Source organism: Cebus imitator, unplaced genomic scaffold (genome assembly GCF_001604975.1).
Source record: "Cebus imitator isolate Cc_AM_T3 unplaced genomic scaffold, Cebus_imitator-1.0 Scaffold260, whole genome shotgun sequence".
NCBI classification, from domain to species: domain Eukaryota; kingdom Metazoa; phylum Chordata; class Mammalia; order Primates; family Cebidae; genus Cebus; species Cebus imitator.
In genome coordinates, this window is record NW_016107575.1 from 2,990,767 (window position 1) to 3,001,894 (window position 11,128).

Here is an 11,128-nt window from a genome sequence, read left to right on the forward strand (position 1 = left end):
CCCATGCTGTTCTTTTGATAGTGAATAAGGCGCATGAGATCTGATGGCTATAAAAGGGAGTTCCAATACACAAGCGCTTCTTTCTTTCCCTGCCGTCATCAAGGTAAGATGTCACTTGCTCCTCCTTGCCTTGCACCTTGATTGTGAGGCTTCCCCAGCCACGTGGAACCGTAAGTCCAATTAAACGTCTTTCTTTGTAAATTGTCCAGTAGGTATATCTTTATCAGCAGCGTAAAAACAGACTAATACAGCACCCTTATAAAAGAGGTCCTAGAGAGCTCGTTTGCCCTTATACCATGTAAGGATCCAGGGAAAAGATGGCTGTCTATCCACAAGGAAGTGGGCCCTCATCAGACACTGAATCTGCCAGTGCCTAGATCTTGGACTTTGCAGTTTCTAAAACTGTGAGAAATACATTTATGTTGTTTATAAGCTACCCAGTTTATGGTATTTTGTTATGGCATCCTGAGCAGACTAAGAAACCACTGATGAGATAAACTAGGAATAAAAGAGGGAAGCTAAATAGTATGAATGCAGAATGGTCCTTAGCTACAGATACAGAAAATATTAAAATATTAAAAAATAAAAAGATACTATAAATTTGCTTCAGGAAATTTGAAAACTTAGATGAAATTGTAAATTTCTAGAAAAATACAATTTACCAAAACTGATTTAGGAGTAAGAATCTGGCTACTTATTTAATAAATCGAAACAGTAATAGTTAAAATATTTTCACATAGAAAACAAGCTAAACAAGAGTTGAAGACCAGCCTGGCCAACATAGTGAAACCCCATTGCTACTAAAAATACAAAAAAACCAACCAAACAAACAAAAAAACTGGGTGTGGTGGTGGGTGCCTGTAATCCCAGCTACTCGGGAGGCTGAGGCAGGAGAATAGCTTGAACCTGGGAGGCGAATGTTAAAGAGGCAACTTGCCTCTCTGTCAAAGATGGAATACAATCTCAAACCCTTCGGGGAGGTTGGGGATTGAGATAAGGGAAATAACATCAGTGAAGATCAGCTGACACCTCCCTGAAGGAAAGAGCACAGTACAACCTCAGATGTAGGAGCCAGGAGTGAAAGGAGGAGTAGAGGGCAAGAGACATTAGGGGAGTATCCACCACAGTCAGGCAAAGTATCCTCTTGATAATTCAGCCTCGAAGCCCATGTTGCTGGTCACTATGCCTGGAGAACAGCACCCTAACTGGGGAGAGAAGACAAACTAGAGGAGTTAATTGAATAGTAATTGGTATGATTTGCATTTCCTAAATTATAGGCAATTGGGAAAAGAGGAAATAGCTCCCATTGCCTGGGACATGATTTCAATACTTGAAGATTTAATTTCAGCTGAAAAATGTTGGTGGTGGTCATTGTTTTTGAGGCAGGGTCTCACTCTGTCACCGAGGCTGGAGTACAGTGGTGTGATCACGGCTCACTGTAGCCTTGACCTACTGGGTTCAGGTGATCCTCCCACCTCAGCCTCCCAAGTAGCTGGGACCACAGACACACACCACCACATCTGGCTAATTAAAAAATTTTTTTTTGTAGAGACAGGGTTTTGCCATGTTGTCCAGGCTGGTCTCAAACTCCCGAGCTCAAGGAATCCACCTGCCTCCACCTCCCAAATTGCTGGGATTACAGGTGTGTGCCATTGTGCCTAGCCTGTTGTTTTTTAAATGGATCTGGCTGTGTTATGTTTGGGTCTTGACCAGGTTACCAACTTAAAGAGAGGGTATTGGCCTCTTCCTTATATTTTTCTCTGACATTCTTTTGTACCCAAATTTGCATTTCACGGAGTCAGAAAACAATTCCAAGTGGCAGACTATTTATTGAAAAATACTTTTTTTGGAGGGGGGTGTAATGGGAAGGGGTGTATGGGAAGTCTCAAAGTCTAGATACCATTATAAGTTTAGAGTTCTAAGTTTACCATTCTAAGCCTAGAATTTCGAATTTATTTTCAGGAAAACTGGGAGCCATTGAAGGTTTTAACATTTCATTATAAAAAGTACTAATAGCTGTTTTTGGATATGTGAATTTAAAAGTGTGTTTTCTATGGCTGCTGTAACAAATTACTACAGGTAGCCTACAGCAACACAAATGTATTATAGCACTGTAGGTCAGAAGTTTGGCAAAGATTTTACTGACTAAAATCAAGGTGTCAACAGAGTTATGCACCTTTCTGGAGAGTCTATTTTCTTGTTCATGCAGATTGGTTGCAGAATTCTGTACAGCTGTGATCCACCATTTCCTTGCCAGTGTCAGGTGAGAGCCCTTCCCAGCTTCAGGTGAGAGCCCTTCCCAGCTTCTACGGGCTGCTCACATTCTTTGCCTTGCAGGTTCCCTTTCTATTTTTTTCAAAGCCTGCAATAGCTGGTCAGTGTCTTCTCATGATTTGAATCTCTCCTGCCTCTTGTTCTGCTGTTACATCTCCCCAACAACATCTTCTGCTTTCCTTTTTTACTTTTTTTTTTTTGTTTGTTTGAGATGGAGTTTCACTTTGTTGCCCAGGCTGGAGTGCAATAGTGCGATCTTGGCTCTCTGCAACCTCTGCCTCCCAGGTTCAAGCAATTCTCCTACCTCAGCCTCCTGAGTAGCTGGGATTACAGGCATGTGCCAACACCTGGCTATTTTTTTTTTTTGTATTTTTAGTAGAGATGGGTTTCACCATATTGACCAGTCTGGTCTCGAACTCCTGACCTTGTGATCCACCATGCCTCTATTTGGTGACATTGGATTCACCAGAAAATCTAGGATAATCTGCCAATTTCGAAGTTCAGAACCATAGTTAAATCTGATTATACTATATGCATAAGATTAGAGTGTGGTCCCTTTGCAGGGCCATTATTCTGCCTACTACAAAATCCATTAAAGTATAGATTGTATTTTAAACCGTAAGAGTAGAAAATATGACTCCAAGGATAATGTGAAGTTTTTTCTTGAATCTTCACCTGCGGGGAGGCTGCTTTACTCATTCTTGTCCTACATGCCCCTGTCTTTTGGATATCTGGAATTACTCTATCACCTATGACAATACTGTTGACTGTGTGAAGCTTATAAACAACAAAAATTTATTTCTCACAGTTCTAGAGCCTGGGAATTTCAGGATCAAGGTACCAGCAGATTTGGTGTATGACAAAGTTCACTTCCTGGTTCATAGACTACTGTCTCTTACGGTAACCTCACTTGGCAAAAGGAGGACGTGAGCCCTCTGGCTCTCTTTTATGAGGGCATTAATCCCATTTGTGAGGGTTCTGCCTTCATGAACTAATCACCTCTCAAAGGCCCCAATTCCAAATACCATTACTTTGGGGATTAGGTTTCAACTTACAAATTTAGGGGGGACATAAACATTCAGACTATAGCAGAGCTTTACCAGCTTCTCAAGCATAGGACTGGTGCCTGCTTTCCTGGCTATTTCAGGACCATGGTCTGGGGCTAAGCCCAATTTCTGTCCTTCACCTCATCTCAGCCGTCTCTGCCTTTCAAGCTCCACTACTGCCTGGGACCATATCTTCTTTGGATCTAGATGACATCTTCACCTTTTACCAAGCTGCCAAACTCCCTTTTGGACTTGATTTATGATTGTTGACCTTGTTCTGAAGTTTTGTTTTTTACTTTCTACTCTTCCACTAACTCTCTCTCTAAACGTACTGCAATTTATGTACCACTGAGATGAGGCATGACTTTTCTTAGGGAAGCTTAGCCCAGTACCCAAGATCTTAGCCACAAGTGAGAGCTTCAAGCCCTTTGAGTGGAAAGAGAGGGAGGCAAATACATAGCCAACATCTATTGTGATGCCGTAGACTCCTCCATAACACTGAGACTAATAGCAAGGGATTTAGAATATGGCAATTTTGGGTTCCATTTCAGGCTCTGATGTCTACCAGCTAGAGGCAATGTTAAGTAACCTCTTTTAGCCTTAATTTTTTCATGTGTAAAGTTGGAACAAAAGATAACCTCAAAGCTTTGTTATGAGCATTAAATGAGATAATGAATGCAATCCAGGACAGTGTAGTAAATGCTCATTTCATGATTTGATCTTGGTTCTTCTCATCATTGTAGGATACAGAGACACAAACAAGAAAACATGGGCTACTGGTATGCTACATTCCCAAATTTTTATTTGGAGATTTTATTTTGAATTGAGGGAAAATTATCTGCTTGTACAGTCCATGGCAGAGCCAGTGGAATGTAGAGGAAGAAGTAGGGTCTCACTTGTCCTTAGCAGTGTTCTGAATCCAGGATACATATTTGTAAACATTGGTGTAGATGCCGACGTCCCCGCCCATGAAGTGCCCAACCTCGATCCCCTGGAGCTTGTCTTTGCAGATGACAGTAGCAACGGCCACCTCCTACCAGAGATCATGCAGAGATGAAGAGTGTGTGAGAGAGAGAGAGAGTGAGTGTGTCAGATCTTCTCACAGGAACCTTGGTGTCCCGCTTGGCTGAGCCCTGTCTGCAGGCATATGCTAGACTCACAACAAGAGCACTGAATCGGGACAGAAAGCTTGAGCCCCCCTTTTTTTTTTTTCACTTTGCTATAATTAGCTTTGTGTGACCTTGAGAAAGTCAGAGAACAGCCTCTCTAGAAGTCACGTGTAAAATAGATCAAACTCCATGTTTTTAAAGTGGTGAAGGCATTTTCTATTTGTGAAGACTGATTTTTTTTTTTTTAAAAATGGGTGTTTTCACAATTTTACTTGTAGTTATGAGAATGAACACCTAGCAAATGGTGTGTTTAACTGGACGTACTTTACTATACCCTTTAATGAATAAAGACACTTTAAGGGAAGCCCATTACTGAATAAACAGTACTGACTTTGCAGCAGCTTTATAAAATTCTCAAATTATTTACAAATCAAAAAAATTGTTACGTTAAGAGTAAATTGTTGGCTGGGCACAGTAGCTCACACCTGTAATCCCAGCACTTTGGGAGGCCAAGGCAGATGGATCACAAGGTCAAGAGATAGAGACCATCCTGGCCAACATGGTGAAACCCTGTCTCTACTAAAAATACAAAAATTAGCTGGGTGTAATGGCACATGCCTGTAGTCCCAGCTACTCGGGAGGCTGAGGCAGGAGAATCACTTGAACCCAGGAGGCAGAGGTTGCAGTGAGCCAAGATCACGCCATTGCACTCCAGCCTGGGCAACAGAGTGATATTCCGTCTCAAAAAAAAAAAAAAAAATGTAAATAGTTAACTGAGCATATGCAAATAAATGAAAGCTGAAAGCTGAATATAGAGAGAAGATTACCCCAAAAATTCGGCTGAATACTTTCACAAATTTCACACATAAGGAGTTCCTGTGGCTTTTTCCTTGTTCTGTTTTCTGGCATTCTTTATCAGACATCACAGGGGCCTCCAGGTTCTGCCGCAGGTCAGGGTGTCGGCCTGAGAGAGATGGGGATAACATAAAACATCCTGCTGACAGTTGTGATTTAGTCCTTCTAACCATCAGCCTGTATTTCAACTTGTGTCTTTTTGTGTGTGTTTAAAGAAAATAAGGAATGAGAAAAAGGGGAGACCTCATCAAGAGCATGGTTATGAGCTAATCTCGAGGATTTTGAAACAGGTTTTACGTCTCTTCGAGGTAGTTTATTTTTTATCGGTGGCCTGTCTTGGAGGACTAAATGAACTGCGTCAATTCTCAGAGGGGTCCTTCACATGTGAAATGAGCAAGTATGAGAAGTAGGACCACACATATGAATGGTCCTACTTTGTCATGTGATTGTGCCTCTGACAATCAGGAATGGCTGGGCCTCTGTGCAGAGTCAGATGGCCTGGTGGCTCTAGCTGCCAAAGCCCTGCAGAGACCGTGGGGCATTAGACACCCGGGAAAGGAGGAGCTTTGTTCCTCTGGGCAGGTCTCTGATTGCCAGGCCACTCGTGTAGCATCTCCATTAGGTCTCCTCTCATTCTCCTTTCCTCCTCTCTTCTCATAGCTATGAGGACATGGATCTTCCTCTTAAAGGACAACTGATGACCTGACTTGCTGTGGAAGGCACACTTACCATAGTTTTCTTGGCTCCAGTCCAAACCTGAGAGTAGACAGACAGTGCCTGGCCGGACATTGGTGGTGGCGAGGGGAAGGGGCTGGACTTTGGGGTTGAGTGTGGCAGGCTTAGCCAGCCTGATGAGCATGAGGTCATCCTGTGGGGCGCTATCACTGTAGTTCCAGTAGCGGATGATCTGGATGGGGTTAATTGTCTGTTCAGTACCATCTCTGACTCTGCTCTTGAAATTTCCCAGCATCACTTTCAGATTTCTGGAGGGAGAAGGGGTTGGAAGTAATCACTATCATCATCATGGCCAAGATACTGAATGTTACAAAGTGCCAGGAACTGTGTCAAGTGCTTTTTCTGGATTATCTCAATTAACTCACAACAAGTCTACCCAGTGGATTCTATTTTCATCCCCATTTAGCCCATGAATTAATGAGGCACATAGGAGTAATCCACTCACAGTGATATAGTAAGTGCTGGAGCTCTTCACTACGTTATAATGTTGTATTCTTTAATGTACAGGAGAGGAAGATGATGCAATTCAAGGAAATGTAATTTTCTCACCTATCTAACTGGACAGTTTCCATGTTGGTGAAGACCAGGGAATGAGATGACCTAGTTCTGGGCGTCTCCTCTTTGGTTCACTAGCTGATGCACTAACAACCCTATTCTATTCTGCTCTGCACCTTTGGAAGGGGACATATATGGATTTAATCAATGGGCTTTCTTGTCCTCTGGCTTCCTTGTATTGGCCACTAGGAAGCACCAGAAAGTACTGGAGGGAGAAGAGTGAGATTGGAGTACTCACCCTCCCAGATCCCTCTCTGGTTTTGTCACAGAGTGGCTGTGTTCCTTGACTGGGGGTTGCGATTCCAATCAGGTTGTCTCTTCACACAGGTCTCGCCTTGTCTCTATCTCTCCCTGCCTCCTCTGAAATTGTTTTCTTCTCTTGCCTTTTTAGGCCTAGGCGTGGTAACTGCATTTTCTCAATACAAACCCTGCTGGTATGGAACTATTCTTAGTATCGTCCCTTTAATGTCTCCATATCTTTACAATTAGTTTCTTTTTAAAATGCACCTCAGTTGACCCAATTTGAGTGCATCATCAGTTACCTGCTAGATCTTTAATTGATAAAATGCATTCAAATTGCCAGTAAAAAAATACTTGAAAAAAACTTATGAGAGACTGAGGAGGCATAACATGAAGCACAGGGTTCCTATGCTATTCTGGGCTGGACAAGTCTTTATTGTGGGGACTGTGCTGTGCATTGCAGGATGTGGAACAGCATCTTTGCTCTAGCCTCTCCCCATTAGCTGCCAGTAGCACTGCCCCCTGGTTGTGACAACCAAACATATCTTCAGACATTGCCAAGTGTACCCTGGGGAGAAGTTACCCTTATCTGAGAGCCACTGATCTAGACTGAACAGTAGCTGTTTTGGGGATGGAGATGCCCAAATACTCAACGGTAAGTAGCAGTGAGCTGGGGCCAGTACCCAGCTGGGTTTGATGAGGACGCCCACACAGGGGTTGAAGTGAGACTTGAGGTATACCAAATAGGGAGCAGGGTCTTCTTTCTGAACAGATGCATCAGCAAAGAAAAAGGTCCCTGAGAAAATAATGAACATTCTTAATACATAAATATTAAAAACATAAGATAATAGTCTCCTAGTTGAAAAGGAATCTGGATGATTCTTAAACAGTTATCAATTGTTAATGATAATGGTCAGGAAATGTTAATGTATTTGACATGTTTTTCTAATAAAAATGTGAATTAAAATGATGTGCCATTTTATCTCATATTTGTAATAATTTTAATATTGATAGTCTAAGAGAGTACAATGAGAAACTTTCATCACTGCTAGTAAATTGATTCCATCTTCTTGAAAAGCAATTTAGAAATAGGCATCAAGAATAATAAATTGTTTATAACCTGTGACCCAATCATTCCAACCCCAAGAATCCATTCTAAAGAAAAAAATCAGATATAGACAAGGATTGCAAGTATGCTCATATTAGCCCTATTTATAACAGCTGAACATTGGAAACATAAATGTCTGATATGGTAATGCTGGACATTGAAATGAAGCACATGAAAAAACAGAACATCATATATATTAAAAATTGAATTAGAATATTAAACAGAAAAAGAAATATTAATGCTTATTTAAGTTAAAATGGAAAAGAACAATGTATATATAATCCATTTGTCTAAAAACAAGTAAATAAGAAACCATTTAAACACAAAAAATATAGAGTCTGGGAGTAAACTCAAAGTGTTAACATGTGTTGATGAAGGGGTGGGATTATGAATGATGCTTATTTTTCTACTTTAAAAATATTTAAATTTTGTAATATGAACATGTATTGTTTTTATGAATGAATTATTTACAACATACCCTAGAGAATAAAGGGTATTCTCTAGGGTATGTTGTAAATATACAATAGGAAGACTGATTCCAGTATCAGAAATGAAGCCCTGTTCTTGTCTTGGCTGCTCTTGGTACTCCTGTTAATCTTCCCCAAGCCTGGGCCTGTACCTCCCCACACCCTTCTGTGTGATCACACAGTTAGAAGCCCCAAGGAGAAAAGGGTAGACTATCAACAAGGGCAAGAGACATTGAGCTCTCTATAGCAGGCACTGTGCTAAGTGCTTTACACAGATTTGTTTAATCTTCACAATAACTCTATAACACAGGTAGTCGTACCCCCATTTTGAAGACACTGAAGCACAGAAGGATTAATTAACTTGCCTAATCTCAGACAGCTAATGTGTGATACAACCTAGGCAGTCAGAGTGGTGGGAAATGCCTCACCTGCAAATTCTGCCATCAGAAGAACTCCATGTGGGGCAGGGACTATAGAAGGTAGGGCCCTAGTATTTGATCTTTTGTTTCTACCTTCTCTGTCTCCTGCATTCTGAGTCCTTAAAGTTTTGGAAATAGATGAATATCAGAGGTGAAAATGAGTTCTCTGTCCTTGTGACCACATTGGGGCTTAGCCAGATGGCGATGAGGCTCATCTTTTTGAATAATCAGGGTCGGTGGGAGTCCTTCTCCAAGGCGTGTGAGTGCCTTAACCCACCCTATAGCTTAACATCAGAAAAGTAGGCTCAGCCTATCCAGAGAGCCTTTCGATGGTGTCTAAAAGGCAGGCCCCCTAATTCTGCTGATGACACTATTTTTGACTTTTTCCGTACCCTTTACACACCCTGCCTCTGCCTCATCCCATCCATTTACCTCTGCCTTATAGAACAGAGTACAAGTCTGAGTACATACCAGCAAGGACACCCAAATAGAAGACAAATTTCATGGTGATCCAGCTCCTCCCCCTGTGAGATGGAGAAAATCAGAAGAGTGTGAAGCGATTGGGTTTGTTGTCTCCTCGGGAACACCTGGTAGATTCAGGGGCTATAGTTAGGTACGGGGCACTCCATGGGGTGGGAAAGCAGTTCTGGGCATAAACGGGAGAGGAGATGGCTCCAGATAGACAGATGAAAGCCCTTCTGTTCCAGGGAAGGTGGAGGACCGTGCCTCTATTGGGGCATTTCAGGGAAGGAAACTCCTGGATTCAGCTCCTTCTGTCTGCTGTCCCTAAAAGCACATCTGTTTGAAGGTAGTTCAGTTGTCTGTGGAAAAGCAGCTCTAGGCTCCGGACTTATCTTCCCTGCAAAGTTTTTGAGACCAGGGTTATGAGGGACAATATTGTTTACCTTAGCTCAGGGAGAAAAGGTCCTGAGGTTTGCTGTGAACCTCCTAACAGTTACTTATACTCTCCCCAGCCCCTCCCATCTTTGTTACACTAGCTTCACCTGTACCTTGGATCACTATTTCATCACTCAGTCATCATCACCAACTTGGTCTTTGTTGTGCTGACCAACAGCATCGAGCCAAGAAAATATGGAAATGAAAAGCATTTGTAGAACAGTTATCTTAATAGTTGGGGGATTGTTTACAGTCTACATGACATTAGGCCTGGTGACAATTCAGAAGGCAGTACCTCTAATGTTTAAAGATTTAGGCTAATAATAGACTACCAGATTCATCCTTGGATGATTAGGAACACAGTCTAACAAGAAAAAGAGTGGTAACACTAATAGCTAACACCCGCTAAGCATTTACTGAATCCTAGGCACTGAGCTAAGGTCTTTACAGACTTACCAGTAGAGATTTTCTATCAGGTTAGTCTGAGGTGTAAAATTCATTACATTTTGTATTACTCTAACCCTTTAAAGTTTCTTAAACCCATAATCTCATTCCAAATGTCTCAACAACCCCAGAAAGAAGAGACAGGGCTGGACCTGGTATCATTATTTCTGGTTTGTGGGTGGCAGAACCGAACCAGAAAGAATATAAGTAATTTTCCCAAAGTCACATGTGATGGACGAGGAGAAGTAGGCCTTGTTACTGGAGTAGGGTTGCAGGTCCCCCACCAGTTTACTTAAGGGTATATACCCGCTGCTTGAAACTTAATGGCCAAGTAGTAAGCCAACGCCATGGTGTCCAGCCAAGGAGCAGGTGTCCTTGATGGCCAAGTAGTGAGCCAAGGCCATGGTGCTCAGCTGAGGAGCAGGTGTCCTTGAGAACCCAAACATCCCAGAGAATATCTGGGAACTTATCAAGGAAAGTTCCCATCATGCACTCACAGTAGGCAAAGAGCCAGAAAATTAGCTTAAAAGCAGCTTAGAGATGGAAAGCAGGGCAGGTCTCTGAAGTTGTCCTCTGCTATCTGAAAGTGTCTTATATGTAAGACCTAGTAAACTTATTCGCTGGCCAAGCTGGACTTGTCTGGGTCATTCTTTGGTCTCTTGGCTCCCTCCCAGTTTGGAGGAAGATTTTTTAAAAATATGATTCTGGATTTTTCTAGTTATAATTGGCATCACAAACGGGGTCAGAGAGACCAAACAAAGCATCAGGAATGGCTGTCTATGGTGGGGAATCCCTGGGTGGTCGGCTCCATGTGGAGTGGAGTTGCCCAACTGCAGAGCCTTTGTGGGCCACTGCATGAGTAGAGGGATGCTTGGAAAACACTGGCAAGGACTGAAGACCTATTGCAAGAAGCTAAGATATTAAAGTATGATAATGGTAATAAATGTGGTGTTATTGCAATAAGGCCAGCTAATGACAA

General features: G+C 42.1%; 1 protein-coding gene across 1 annotated transcript; it reads right to left on the reverse strand.

Annotated features, from left to right (window-relative positions):
• Positions 1-4,095: 4,095 nt before the first annotated feature.
• PRSS37 (serine protease 37) lies at positions 4,096-9,738 on the reverse strand. Its single transcript, XM_037728276.1, has 6 exons — positions 9,714-9,738; positions 9,280-9,332; positions 7,469-7,610; positions 6,014-6,267; positions 5,257-5,393; positions 4,096-4,353 (listed from the first exon to the last, which is right to left on the reverse strand). Exons 2-6 carry the CDS (start codon positions 9,311-9,313, stop codon positions 4,213-4,215), a joined length of 708 nt encoding a protein of 235 aa, XP_037584204.1. The 5' UTR covers positions 9,314-9,332; positions 9,714-9,738; the 3' UTR covers positions 4,096-4,212.
• Positions 9,739-11,128: the final 1,390 nt, after the last annotated feature.